Source organism: Anomaloglossus baeobatrachus, chromosome 6 (genome assembly GCF_048569485.1).
Source record: "Anomaloglossus baeobatrachus isolate aAnoBae1 chromosome 6, aAnoBae1.hap1, whole genome shotgun sequence".
In the NCBI taxonomy this organism is placed as follows: domain Eukaryota; kingdom Metazoa; phylum Chordata; class Amphibia; order Anura; family Aromobatidae; genus Anomaloglossus; species Anomaloglossus baeobatrachus.
This window is the reverse complement of record NC_134358.1, coordinates 441,389,564-441,405,157: the sequence shown is the minus strand read 5'-3', so window position 1 is coordinate 441,405,157 and position 15,594 is coordinate 441,389,564. Positions and strand designations below refer to the sequence as shown.

General features: G+C 45.7%; 1 protein-coding gene across 1 annotated transcript in view; it reads right to left on the bottom strand.

The window, feature by feature from the left end:
• Positions 1–15,594, bottom strand: part of CMTM6 (CKLF like MARVEL transmembrane domain containing 6) — a 97,894-nt gene that overhangs the window by 18,259 nt on the left and 64,041 nt on the right. The window contains exon 3 of the mRNA XM_075315241.1: positions 6,728–6,829. Within this exon, the coding sequence (XP_075171356.1) occupies positions 6,728–6,829 (102 nt within the window). The remainder of the gene's footprint in view (positions 1–6,727; positions 6,830–15,594) is intronic.

Genomic DNA, 15,594 nt, shown 5'->3' with positions numbered 1-15,594 from the left:
CTGCAGAACTTCCGGTTTACGGTTGAACACCGGGCCGGTAGGTTGCAGGGCAACGCCGATGCCTTGTCCCGCGGCCCGTGTTTGATGGCGGGAGTTCAACCCCACACGCTTGAACTGAGGGGGGGTATGTGAGACACTGACCGGGGTTGTCTATGACGGCCGGTATGTCTCGCCCCGGTTGTGCTCACTCCATGATAGAAAGTAACTCCACTCCAGGATTAATGCTGTTTGCCTACAGGCTGAAGGAAGGGTTAAAAGGAAACAGGAACAAGGGCGGGTGTGCCGGGTGTGAGGGAGTGAACACAACTCCCTGAGTTCTCTGCTGGAGAGGCACATGTGTACTGTTGTGGACTTTTGTTTGGATATTAAACCGTGTGCTGTGACCCTTGGTGCCTGGATCCCGTGTCTTCTGCTGCGCAGCCGACCACGCTACCTCACACTATATATACACACACACATTTAGACATACTTAGTGACCACTGAAGCGATATATTGCCAAAAAAAGCTTTGTTAGGATACCTTATCTCCTTATTTTTCTTCAATGGACCATCCCTTGTGACAAATCCCTTTGACTATTACATTAGCTACTAGAGTTGGTTATACTGTATACTGATCGAACACCAGACCAGAATTGTCCTTTTTCTTGGCTACTGTACCCGTGGTGACTGATATACAGACAGTCCTTTGGCTTATTAAAGAGGATCAATCACCAGGATTTTCCTATCTAAACTAAAGCCAGTGCTATACTGGCGCTATAATGCTGATTCTATACATACCTTTAGTTGTGAGATCAGATGTATAGCTTCTGAAATATAGGCAAGTAAAGTTTATGAAATGCACTGTTATGCTGTGTGCGCACGTTGCGTTTTTTTCCTGCGTTTACGCAGCGTTTAAAACAGCAGTGTAAATGCATGCGTTCTCAGTAAAGTCTATGAGAGGTTGGCAAATTCCATGCGCATGTTGCTTTTTTAAACGCAGCGTTTTGGATGCCAAATATTTGACAAAATCGATTTGTTTTAAAAAGCAGCATGTCACTTCTTTTGTGCGTTTTGGTTGCATTTTCCTCCCATTGAAATCAATGAGGTGTGTCAAAACGCAACCAAAATGCAGTTGCACTGCATTTTTGTTGCGTTCTGCATGCTTTTTTGACAAACAGAACGCAGGTCTTTCGGTCTCTCTCTCTCTCTGTGTCGGTCTCTCTGTCAATGTCGGTCTCTGTCCATGTCAGTTGGTCTCTCTCTTTGTCGGTCGGTCTCTCCCTCTCCCCCCGTCTCTCATACTCACCGATCACCGGCGCGGCGCTGCACAGCTGTCACACTGCTTCTTTTGAAAATGCCGGCCACTCATTATTCCATCTCGTATTCACTGCTTTCCCCGCTTACCGGTGCCTATGATTGGTTGCAATCAGATGAGCCCCCACACTGACAGCTGTCTCACTGCAACCAATCACAGCCGCCGGTGGGCGGGTCTATGTAGTGCAGTAAAATAAATAAATAATTTAAAAAAAAAAACCGGCGTGCGTCCATTAGATGTGACAGTCCCAGGACTCTACCTGGCTCATCCCGAATTGCCCTGGTGCGGTGGCAATCGGGGTAATAAGGAGTTAATGGCAGCCTATAGCTGCCACTAAGTCTTAGTTTAATCATGGCAGGCGTCTATGAGACACCCAGCCATGATTAACCTGTAAGTGAAAGTAAATAAATACATATACCCAAAAAATCCTTTATCTAATATATAAAGCTGAATGTGTGTATGTGTGTGTGTGTGTGTGTGTGTGTGTGTGTGTGTGTGTGTGTGTGTGTATGTCCGGGATTGGCATCTGCACCGTCGCAGCTACAGCCACAAACTTTTGCACACTTTTGGACCCCGAGAGCGTCATAGGCTGTTTTGAGGGGAAATTTTAACCCCGCGTTTTACAGTTATTCACCAAAAAACCTGCCACCATTAAAGCAAATGGAGCTGGGAGCCACAGTGCAGCCAGAACTTCAGAAGAATGCGCAGCCACGCCCTTATATGGAATGTTGGCGTGTCACAATGCAGCCAGGCAAAGAGACAGACACAGACAGGGTAGAAAACAGACATAGACAGGGTAAGAGACAGACACAGACAAAGAGACAGACTGACAGGGAAAGAGAGTGAAAGAGAGAGACAGGTTAAGAGACAGACACAGACAGGTAAAGAGACAGACACAGGGAAACAGACAGACAGGGAAAGAGACAGGGTAAGAGACAGACAAAGACAGGTAAAGAGACAGACAAAGAGAAAGAGACAGAGGGAAAGAGACACAGGGAAAGAGAGGGAAAGAGACAGACAGAGAAAGAGAGGGAAAGAGGGAAAGAGACAGACAGGGAAAGAGTCAGACAGACAAAGAGATAGAGACAGGGAAACAGACAGACAGGGAAAGAGAGGGAAAGAGACAGAGAAAGAGAGGGAAAGAGACAGACAGAGAAAGAGAGGGAAAGATACAGTCAGGGAAAGAGACATACAGGGAAAGTGACAGAGATAGACAGACAAGGAAAGAGATAGATAGACCGAGAGGGAAAGAGATTGAGAGAGACGGAGAGACAGTCAGAGAAAAACAGGGAAAGAGACAGACAGACAAAGAGATAGAGAGACAGGGAAAGAGACAGACAAAGCTAGAGAGACAGAGAGATATATACAGAGGGGGAGACAGACAGAGAATGGGAGAGAAACAGAGAGACAGTTACTATCCTGGGCGTTAATACATTCTATTTATACATTCTATCCCGGGAATGTTAATACATTCTATTTTGTTAACAGCAGTTATTAACCCGGGCGAAGCCGGGTAGTTCAGCTAGTTTGGAATAAAAGACAAAAAAAACCCACCCTCTTTCACCACTTTCTTAAAATCCCCAAATACCCCTCCAGGTCCGGCATAATCCACACGAGGTCCCACGATGCATCCAGCTCTGCTACATGAAGCTGACAGGAGCGGACGTAGAACACCGCCGCTCCTGTGAGCTCCACGCAGAAACTGAAGTGGGTCGCGCTGTCAGCGGTGACATCACTCAGGTTATCTGCGGCCACTGCTCTCGGATGGAAGACTCCAGCTGGCCGCAGGTTACCTGAGTAACGGCACCGCTGATCGTGCGGCTCACTTCAGTCACTCAGGGAATTTGCGGTCACTCGAGAATCCTTCACCTGTGATCACAAATCAGGCTGCAGCACACAGACAGAACCCCGAGATGACAATTAAATCGGGTGAAGTTCATCCGAGTTCTTTCTGATCGCACGGCTGTGTCTCGCAGCCAGCCATGCTCTATGGGGATGTAGCAGGCTGAGTGGGACCGCACTGTCAAAAATGCACCCAAAATGCATCCAAAACGCAGCGTTTTGGATGCTTTTTGAAACGCACATGCAGTGACAAAACATTGCTTTTAATTTGTCACACCAGAACGCAACGTGCGCACATACCCTCACTTGACTGATAGGTGCTGCAGAATATCTAATAGGTGGGTCAGGTTTTGCTAGTTATTCTCGCCCCTGTCTGCCTGCCTGTCCTTCCTTCCCCATTCCTGTTATTACATGTGGAGGAAGTAAGGACAGGCAGCCAGACAGGGGTGAGAATAACTAACAAAACCTGACCCACCTATTAGATATTCTGCAGCACCTATCAGTCAAGTAACAGTGTATTACATAAACTTTACTTGCCTATATTTCAGAAGCTATACATCCGATATCACAACTAAAGAAATGCATAGAATCAGCATGATAGCACCAGTATAGCACTGGATTTAGTTGATAGAGGAAAATCATGGTGGTTGGTTCCCTTTACACTCTGAAGTTGTATATGTACCATCTACTATGATTCTGTTTCTATATATGTGCCATCTATCGGGTATAGGGCATAATAGGGACAGAGGAGGGACAGTCCTTGTTGAGTGGTGGCATCTAGTAGGGTGCCAACCTACTACACAGCTATTAAGGACATATTCATTGAGGGATTATATAGCGTGATCTTAGGGAAGAACTCTATACTTACCAGATTTTTCTTTATAAGTTTTAATTCAAACCAATTTTAATGCATATCTAGTAAACTATAGGTTTTAATAGTACCACAGTAGTATTTTATTCTGTGAGCTACTTTTTCTATATATACTACATTATCAATTTAGTCGATGATACATCTAAAAAGGTTACCAGAACTATCCTCGAAGTACATTTCACATATAGTGTTGTTGTTTTCTCAGGGAAGTAAGTTAAGGATAGTTGTGGTGACTTTTTTAGATGTTATTTACTATGGGTAAGAGTGATCTCGTTGCGATGTTATATACACTTCTAGTGATTTGTGCTATAATGTCTTATGACTTTGTGTCTTACTTTTTTACATATTATTTCCCCTCTTTTGCCTTATATACTTTCCAGTAAGTGTAGTATTTTTTTATATATCTACATTCTGTAATGACAAACTATATTTGCTGGTGTTTATAGTGTATTTTTTGATAGATATCTATAATGATTAACCAATTTTCAGCATACCTAGGAAATATTTGTCAGTTAACGTGGTATTTATACATTTACTTGCTGTAATGACTAATGACAAACTATATTAGCTGGTGTCCGCAGTGTTTTTGATAGGTACCTGTTCACACTTGAGCTTTTTTGATCATTTATTATGAAATAAACTTCAGAGTACCTTCTCTCATACTTACTTAGCGTTCTTCTTGGTTGCCAGAGTACTGGTGTCTGTCTTCTCATGTGTTGTCTATTATGTGTTTTACACTTACATTGACGAGCAAAAGGGTAACAATGTTTTAAACTTTTGACTTTTAGGCTCCATATCTCACCATCCACTACATCGTTGAACGTGAGACTACCATCATTTTATAGACAAACATTTGGCTATCTCATATATAAATTTGACTTGCAACTATTCAGCATATGATTAGAAATACAGATTCATTGTTACCATTTTGCTCCTAAAAAATTAAAATTCCATTTTTATTACTTTCTTAATATTTTGTAAATCTACCTTTGGCTTTCAACACTGAATCCTTCTGGGCATGCTGTCAATCAGATTCAAGCACGGCTCGACCTAAATCTGATACCAGGTCTCTTCTACATGTTGTTGAATAATGGTCAACTTACTTGGGTATGTATACAGCTTTTTGTTACTGTTTTGCTTCTGGAGGTGGAAAAATCTTTTCTTCCTGTATACTACAAATTACAACCTGTTCTCACATTCTCTAATAGCTCAGTGTGTTATTAAGTTAATTCCCCAAGTGAAAGATCACTGGTTTGAATTGAGGAGCAGCCATGAAGAAGATTTCCCAAGAAAAGAGAAAAAGAAATCCAGCTCATCGATAGCGGTCTGTTGGCCAAGAAAATTGCCAAACTGCATCATGTGAGTGCCATGACAGCTGGAAGAATACAAAATGAAGTCCGTCCATCCATTCAAAAGCCAAGAGGGGCACTTCCAGACAAAATATCGGAGTCAACAAGTTGGCTCATTACAAGGTCTATCAGTTCTGGCGTGACAAACACAGCAGTAGAGATGTCTCATGTTTCGAGATCATAGACATCCATGTGATACACATTACAGAAGTCTGGAATGGTGTTCCGAAAAAAGGTGAAGCCTCAACTTCAATATCATATCAAGCTTCGGCTTGAATTTGCCAAAACGTACGAAAAATGGACAGTAGAAGATTGGAAATGGGTGGAACAATGAGATGAAAGTCAATAGACTAGGCTCTGATGGGTGCAAATCAGACTGGTGGGAAAAGGGGCTAATGGATGGAGAAACTGAAGGAACAGTCAAGTTCAGTGGAGGAAGCCTGAAGATATGGGGTTGTTACACAGCCAAAGGGTGTTGGATACTTGACCAAGATTGATGGTGGTCTCATTGCTGAGCTATATGTGAGTATTCTAGAAGACAAGTTACTTCCTACACTTGAGTACAATGAGTATGAAAAGGATGACATAGTGTTCCAGCAGGAAAATGACCCGAAGCATACGTCAAGATTGACAAAGGAATGGTTCATTGTCAAAGAAGTGGAGGTGCTGGATTGTCCCCCACAATCCCCAGACCTCAACTCAATGAAATACTTGTGCATAGAGTTGAAGAAAAACCTGTATACATACCCAAGTGAGTCGACCTGTATGCCCCAACATTGGGACAGTGTAAAAAACACCTGGAATGAGATATCGGTTGAGATATGCTTGAATCTGATTGACAGCATGCCCAGAAGGATTCAGGAAGTGTTGAAAGCCAAAGGTGGACTTACAAAATACTAACAAAATACTAACAAAATAATAAAAACTACATTTTTTAGGAGCAAAACAGTAACAATGCAGTGATAAGACAAGAATCTACATAACTAATCATATGCTAAATAGTCAGATTTATGCATGAGATAGCCAAGATAGTTGTCTATATAATGAAGGTATTCTCACACTCAAAGCTGTAGTGGATGGTGAGATATGGAGCCTGAAAGTCAGAAGTTCAAAACATTGTTAGCCTTTACTCGTCAGTGTGTTGATGTTTTTAATTAAAAAAAAAAACAAAAAAAACCCAATAATAATAATATGGGTCTTTATTAGTCTAACAATATGCTATTTTTGCTAATTGCCCATTTACAAATGAAATATGCCTTATTGTCTTGCCTTTCATTATTTTCATCATGTGGAAGATTTTTCTCTTCATCAGACAAATGATAGTTTCTCAATAAACCCTAAACCTATTCTGAAAAATATATATTTCACTTACCACAGATACTTTTCCGAGTTGAACTTCATAGTCCATTGTAGCAGCAAATACAATGGACGCTATCAAGAAGAGAGCACCGACGCCCACAGTAACCCAGAAATCCTACAAAAGAAAAAAGTGTAATTTGTTATACTGTCCACTAGATGGCGCTCAATCTAAAGGTATATAAAGTGATGGCACTGAATGAGCTTTATGCAGCATAAAAGATGGATCCTATTTGCTATGTTTACAGATAATGGGAATATTGGCAATAATAAATCCTGTACGTCTCGTGCACCAATGGAAGCTTTTATTTTCCCCTATTATGGAATACCTGTCAGTGCTAGGATGTAGTGTTTTGCAAACCTTGCTGATCTTTTTATTGGCAATATTGTGTACTGACCCCTTAAAGGGCGTTTCTTGCTTCGGAAAACCCCTGCTCCCTGACAACAACTTATTTTCAAACAAGCTGTAGTTTTTATTGGCGCAACTATAGCCAATATCGAAAATTTTTTGCCCTTTTTTTTTCTTGAAGAGGGATGAACAAAACCTGAAATTCTCTGGTTTTTCAAATTATCATTATTTTTTTACAGCGTTAAAAATTCTAGATGAATAATGTAATAGTTTTGTAGCGCAGCATGTTATGATTGCAGCGGTACCAAACATGTGCTGTGCTATGCTGGGGTTTGTTTTCGTCCTCCCCAAAAATATTTTTACGAGTAAAATTATGATTTTTTTTATATATATATATATATATATATAAATATATGCACACAGGGTGGTCCAAAAGTAGGTGGTCAGTATGTGTAATAGGGTTATGAAGGGGGATTATGAAGGGGGAGATTTATCAAACATGGTGTAAAGTGAAACTGAGAAAGTGACTAAGTTGCCCTTAGCATCCAATCAGATTCCACTTTTCATTCTTCACAGACTCTTTGGAAAATGAAAGGTGGAATCTGATTGGTTGCTAAGGGCAACTAAGTCAGTTTCACTTTACACCAGGTTTGATAAATCTCCCCCTTCATAACCCTATTATACATATTGTCCACCTACTTTTGGACCACCGTGTGTGTGTGTATGTATAAATATATTTTTATATATATATATATATATATATATATATATATATATATATATATATATATGCTGGTCAAAAGTATTGGCACCCCTTCAATTCTGTCAGATAATACTCAGTTTCTTCCTGAAAATGATTGCAATCACAAATTCTTTGGTATTGTTATCTTCATTTATTTTGCTTGCAATGAAAAAACACAAAAGAGAATGAAACAAAATTCAAATCATTGATCATTTCACACAAAACTCCAAAAATGGGCCAGACAAAAGTATTGGCACCCTTACCTAATACTTGGTTGCACAACCTTTAGCCAAAAAGGACATTTTTGTGTATTCACCATAAAATGTCTTTCTTGGAGCCTTTCATTGGGGGACACAGACAGTGGGTTATATGTTGTCTCCAGGGGAGGCTTGACACTAGATTTAAAAAAGAGTTAGCTCCTCCTCCCACAGCATATAACCCCAGCTAGGCGGGAACTAGCCCAGTTTGGTGTAAAAGCAGTAGAAAAAGAATAACCAAAACCACAAGGGCGGGAGCTGTGTCCCCCAATGAAAGGCTCCAAGAAAGACATTTTACGGTGAGTACACAAAAATGTCCTTTCCTTTCTCGCCTTTTCATTGGGGGACACAGACAGTGGGACGTCCCAAAGCAGGCCCTGGGTGGGAACTGAACTAATAACAGTGTATAACGTCAGACTAAGAGCTGACTAATAACTGCAACAGCAGTGAACTCATATGAAAACACTGTCAGAACCGAGCAATGGCCACTTATAAATGGGCCACTGCCGCCTGAAGGACTTGTCTTCCAAGAGCAGCATCCGCGGAGGCATGCGTATGCACTCTGTAGAATTTTGTGAACGTGTGCACACTGGACCAGGTAGCGGCCTTGCAAAGTTGAGCCGCCGAAGCCTGATGGCGGATAGCCCAGGAGGCACCCACTGCCCGTGTAGAGTGGGCACGCACAGATTGAGGGGGAACGGCACCTCGTGCCTTGTATGCCTCACAGATGGCAGTCCTGATCCATTGAGAAATCGTGGATTTAGATGCTGGGTTGCCCTTCTTGTGTCCTACTGGGAGGACGAAAAGGGCATCGGACTTGCGCAACGGCGCTGTTCTGGAGATGTAGGTCCGCAGAGCTCTGACAAGATCGAGAGTGTGAAGGGCTTTCTCAAAGGAGTGGACCGGGGCCGGGCAGAATGACAGCAACACAATGTCCTCGTTCAGATGGAAAGAGGATACGACCTTCGGAAGGAAGGCGGGGGAAGGCCGAAAAACCACCTTATCATGATGGAATATCAGGTAAGGTGAACGACAGGAAAGAGCTGCCTGATAGAGGTAATAGCGACTAAAAAGGCAACTTTCCAAGATAGTCGTTGAAGAGAGATTTCTCTCAGAGGTTCGAAGGGAGGAAGTTGAAGGACTCCCAGAACCAAATTCAGATCCCAGGGATCTAAGGGGTGACGATAAGGGGGGACCAAATGCGCCACCCCTTGAAGAAAGGTACGGACCTGAGGGCGAGAAGCCAGCTGCTTCTGGAAAAAAATCGACAAGGCAGAAACTTGTCCTTTAAGGGTACTGAGAGCAAGACCCGAGTCCAGACCGTCTTGCAGAAAGGCAAGAACATTAGGGATTGAAAAGGTCAGGGGCGACCGACCATGACGGTCACACCAGGAAAGATAGGTCTTCCAGGTCCTGTGGTAAATGCTGGCAGAGGAAGGCTTCCGAGCATTAAGCATGGTATGAACTACCCTGGAAGAAAACCCCGATCTGGCTAGAATCAGGGATTCAAGCGCCACACTGTCAAATGCAGCTGTGCTGTATTCTGGTGGAATATTGGACCTTGCGACAGAAGATCCGGGCGGTCGTGAAGACGCCAGGGAGTGTCGCTGAGAAGTTGGAGGAGCTCTGGGTACCAGGCTCTCCTGGGCCAGTCCGGAGCCACGAGGATCACCGGAATTCCCTCCGCTTTGATTTTCTTGATTACTCTCGGAATGAGAGGAAACGGAGGGAAGATGTAGGGTAGGCGGAACTGCGACCATAGAAAGACTATAGCGTTGGAGCCTAGCGCTAGCGGGTCTCTCGACCGCGATATGAAGGGACGTATCTTGGCATTCATTCGAGACGCCATGAGGTCCACATCCGGGAGCCCCCAACGAAGAGTGATCTGATGGAACACTTCGTCGTGGAGGGACCATTCTCCTGCCGCTAGACCTTGCCTGCTGAGAAAGTCTGCAGCCCAGTTGTCTACCCCTGGGATATGGACAGCTGAGATGATGGGGATGTGCTTCTCTGCCCAACGAAGAATCTTGGATACCTCCTTCATCGCTGCCTTGCTGCGAGTTCCTCCCTGACGGTTGATGTAAGCCACAGCCGTGGCATTGTCTGACTGGATCCGAACAGGGAGGACCAGTAATAAGGGCTGAAGATTCTGAAGGGCCAGAAATATGGCTCTGATCTCCAGAACATTGATGTGCAGACAGCGCTCGGAAGGAGACCAGCGTCCCTGAACAGTGTGGTGGAGAAACACCGCCCCCCAGCCTATCAGGCTGGCATCCGTCGTGACAACCTGCCAGTGGACCGGGCGGAAGGACTTCCCTTGAAATAGGGATGAGACTTGAGTCCACCAGACGAGGGAGCTGAGCGCAGACCGAGACAGGCGGACTGACCGGTCCAGGGAAGCTGGATTCTTGTCCCAGGAGGACAGAAGATCCAGTTGTAGAGGGCGCAGATGGAATTGGGCAAAGGACACGGCTTCCATGACCGCCACCATTTTGCCTAACACTCTCATTCCGTTCCGAAGGGATGTATGACGGCGAGAGAGGAGGGATTGGGCAGCCCGAATCAGAGAAGCCCTCTTGTCCTCTGGAAGGAAAACCCGGGACTGAGCCGTGTCTATCAGCATACCTAGGAAGGTGATGCGCTGATGGGGAATGAGGGATGACTTGTTGAAGTTGACAAGCCACCCTAGCCTTGACAGGGTGTCTAGGCAAATCTGCATGCTTTCTGAGCAAACGTGAGTAGAGCTCCCTTTGACCAGAAGGTCGTCCAAATAGGGAACGACCAGGATGCCTCTGGGGTGTAAAATGGACATGACGGCCGCCATGACCTTTGTGAAGACCCGAGGCGCAGTAGCTAGTCCAAAGGGAAGGGTCCTGAATTGGAAATGACGGTGTCCTACGGCAAAACGAAGGAACCGTTGATGAGAGACACATATGGGAATGTGTAAATAAGCATCTTGAACGTCTATGGAAGCTAGGAATTCTCCAGGTTCCATGGCGGCTAGTACTGCTCTCAGAGATTCCATTCGGAAAGTTCGAATCCGTACGAATTTGTTTAGCCGTTTGAGGTCCAAGATAGGACAGACAGAGCCATCTTTTTTGGGAACGACAAAAAGGTTTGAATAGAAACCTTTGCCGCGCTGTTCCAGGGCCACTGGAATGATAACGTTTGCCTATTGTAAAGAAGCTATGGCCTGATTTAAGGCCTGGTTTTGCGTCTTGGACTTGGGGAGACGAGAACGCAGAAACCTGGTGGCCGGCAGGGAATGGAAATCGATCTTGTAACCCGAGTTGACGATTTCTCGAACCCAGGCATCGTGGGTGTGTTCTAGCCAGATATCCCGGAAAAGCAGAAGCCGCCCTCCCACAGGAGTCGGATCTGCGGGATACCTGGCGTCATGCTGAGGGAGCCTGTACAGAGCGAGGTCCTTTGGATTTAGGCTGCTTGGAGTGGGAACGCCAAGAAGAGCCCCTTGAGGGACCGGATCCTCGATCTGAGCGTTGGGACGGTCCTTGGGCCGATGGCTTTTGGGGAGCAGGCTGAAAGGACTGCCTGCGCCAGGAAGATTTTTTGAAATTTCTGGCTACAGGCCGCTTTTGTGGTAGAATGGTACTTTTACCACCCGTCGCCTCAGATATGAGCTTGTCCAGGGATTCACCAAATAGACGAAGACCCTGGAAGGGAAGTGTGGACAGGGACTTCTTGGAGGCACTGTCCGCATTCCAGATCTTTAGACACAGAACCCTGCGGGCGAAGACAGCATTGGCTGCCATTAGGGCTGACCAGCTGGCTGCATCTAGAGAGCCGTGAAGAAGATAATTAGCGGCGAGAGAGAACAAATCAAGAATCTCAAGAGCCTCCTGAGGAATATTGCAAGGGCGAACCAACTTGCGCAGGTTCTTACTCCACACGCTCATAGCTCTAGAACCCATGTTATGGCAAACAGAGGGCGTAGAGAGGAGCCCGAAGCCTGAAAAATAGATTTGACCGCAGCCTCAACTGCGCGGTCAGACGAGTCCTTAAGAAACGCGTTGTCTGAAACAGACATAACCGTGTGTTTAGCCAGTTTGGATACTGGCGGATCCACAACGGGGGGTACCGACCAGGGCTTAACCATTTCCGGGGGAAATGGATCAGCGAATGAAGAGGAGGATTTTTTATTAAACCTCCTATCAGGGTGATCCCACCGTTTAGATACGATTTGATGAAAAATCGGATCCTGGGCAAAGGACTTAGGAGGCTTCTCGGCTCGCTTGATTGCCGACTGAGAAGTCGGGTCCGAGGGCTGACCAGAAATCGACAGAGAGTGATTGACAGCCGCTATCAGAGTGTCTTCCATATGCCTAGACTCAGAAGGGACATCTGAATCAGAGTCAGAGTCTCGGGAATCGTGACTACTAAAGGTCACGGACTCTGAGTCAGACTGACCATCGTGTGAGTCAGATGAGGCGGAGCGGTCGCAATGGCGCCTTTTGGGGACAGCCTTTTTACGTACTGGGGATGATACACCAGACGAAGGCGGGCTCCTCTGAGGGAGCTGAGCCGGGGGGAGGCTGTGGGAGCCTGTGGAAGGCTGGGATATCTGAGCGGCCAGGTCATCCAACCTTTTAGACATCAGAAGAGCCCATGCAGGGATAGCCTCCTCAGACGGGGGTGCTGCTTGAGTGGCGGCCGGGGCCGAACCCACAGATTGCACGACCCCCTGGTCCGGCAACGCCTGTTGTGACATAGTAGTAGGGGCATCGCAGCCTCGGCAGAGTGGATAGCTTCGCCCATTGGGAAACGAGCTTCCGCAGGTGGTGCAAGCATAGTACAGGTCCATAGAGGATGCCTGGGAAGCTTTATCACCCTTGCGGTTTTTACGCATGTCAGCAACAAACGTATAATTATACTATGAGCCTTTAGCAGTATTACACTACTGTGGGTGAGGAGCTGCTAGCAGTATTAGAAAGGGACTGCTATACAGAGCTGGTATATACCAATAGTAAAGTGGCACACACTGCCAAACAGTCAGTATATACCTGCAGGCACAGTCAGTATATACCGCTGAAAGCTGATATACACCGCCAGCCAGCAGGCACACACCGCTAGGAAGACAGCGATATACCACTGAACAGAGCGGTATATAGTGCTGCAGAGCCAAGGAGGCGATCTCACCAGTGTCTGCTCCCCACATGTAATGGCGTCCAGTATTCTCTGGCAGCGTGGAGGGGAGAGACGGCCCACTAGAGGGAGCGGCATCTAGAGCAGTGAGAGGGGCGTTGCTAAACATGCAGGCCGACGCTGGGAGCTAAATTAATGATGCTTCCCCGGGATCACGGCCTGCATCGCCCCACCGGCGCCTTCTCAGGCGGCGGTCTGGATGCAGGGGACTGACTCGTCATCTCCCTACCTGCTCTTGCTCCGTCTGAAGACGCGTCGGTCCTGGGATGCGGGGATCTCGGGGACGCATCTTCGGCTCAAGGCTAGCAGGTACTCGGTTCTGCCTAGCTCTCTGGAGCTACCTCTGTGAGGTGCTTCCAGGGAGCCTGGAGGGGTACGCAGACCCGACCACTTGGGCGCGAGGGAAGACTGACGGCTTTTGCACACCAGGTTTCCTCTGCCCGTACACGGGGGGAACAGGGGTGGCAAGGCACCCTGGTATTGCCCCATAGTCAAAAATAGGAGAAAATCACAAAGAAAAATAGAAATAATAAACAAAAAAAACATAAGCTGGCCTGGGGCTCAGGCCAGACGTGTCAGCCTCCCTGCTGACACTAAAAAGAACTGGGCTAGTTCCCGCCTAGCCGGGGTTATATGCTGTGGGGGGAGGAGCTAACTCTTTTTTAAATCTAGTGTCAAGCCTCCCCCGGAGACAACATATAACCCACTGTGTGTGTCCTCCAATGAAAAGGCGAGAAAGGAATAACTGCGAACAACCGCTTCCGGTAACCATCAATGAGTTTCTTACAATGCTCTGCTGGAATTTTAGACCATTCTTCTTTGGCTAACTGCTCCAGGTCCCTGAGATTTGAAGGGTGCCTTCTCCAAACTGCCATTTTTAGATCTCTCCACAGGTGTTCTATGGGATTCAGGTCTGGACTCATTGCTGGCCACTTGAGTAGTCTCCAGTGCTTTCTATCAAACCATTTTCTAGTGCTTTTTGAAGTGTGCTTTGGGTCATTGTCCTGCTGGAAGACCAATGACCTCTGAGGAAGACGCAGCTTTCTCACACTGGGCCCTACATTATGCTGCAAAATTTGTTGGTAGTCTTCAGACTTCATAATGCTATGCACACGGTCAAGCAGTCCAGTGCCAGAGGCAGCAAAGCAACCCCAAAACATCAGGGAAACGCCGCCATGTTTGACTGTAGGGACCGTGTTCTTTTCTTTGAATGCCTCTTTTTTTTTCCTGTAAACTCTATGTTGATGGCTTTTCCCAAAAAGCTCTACTTTTGTCTCATCTGACCAGAGACCATTCTTCCAAAACGTTTTAGGCTTTCTCAGGTAAGTTTTGGGAAACTCCAGCCTGGCTTTTTTATGTCTCGGGGTAAGAAGTGGGGTCTTCCTGGGTATACTACCATACAGTCCCTTTTCATTCAGACGCTGACGGATAGTATGGGTTGACACTGTTGTACCCTCGGACTGCAGGGCAGCTTGAACTTGTTTGGATGTTAGTCGAGGTTCTTTATCCACCATCTGCACAATCTTGCGTTGAAATCTCTCGTCAATTTTTCTTTTCCTTCCACATCTAGGGAGGTTAGCCACAGTGCCGTGGTACACACAAGGACACAGGACAGAGGTTGAGTCAACTTTAATCCATGTCAACTGGCTGCAAGTGTGATTTAGTTATTGCCAACATCTGTTAGGTGCCACAGGTAAGTTACAGGTGCTGTTAATTACACAAATTAGAGAAGCATCACATGATTTTTCAAACAGTGCCAATACTTTTGTCCACCCCCTTTTTATGTTTGGTGTGGAATTATATCCAATTTGGCTTTATGACAATTTATTTTTTTTTTTTTATTGAAGACAAATTAAATGAAGATAATACCAAAGAATTTGTGATTGCAATCATTTTCAGGAAGAAAATGAGTATTATCTCACAGAATTGCAGGGGTGCCAATACTTTTGGCCAGCACTGTATGTATGTATATATGCTATGAGATCAATATGCTATGAGATCAAACACCGGATAGCACACATCCAATTTATCCGCTCCTTGGTATGAGCCCTTAATACTATTAGCCCTCATCTGAAAAATAGATAGGCTGTAATTTAAGGTGAACACTGTGGCCATTGTTAGGTCTTAGAGTAATTAATCGGTGGCTCAGAAACCTGTCGGGGGTACCAACAGACTGGCAAAGGAAGCATTCTGCCTCTGTCAAACTCCTCAGATGCCAAGGTCACTATTGACCAACCAATTGTCAGGCCACAGACAAGCTGGGAGTGCGAATAGCTGACAGAGGGAGCATTCTCCCCATGCCAAATAGCCCCAAATTGCCACAGCAAGCAATTGGCAGGCCACAAACACATTGAGGGTGCCAATAAGGTGAC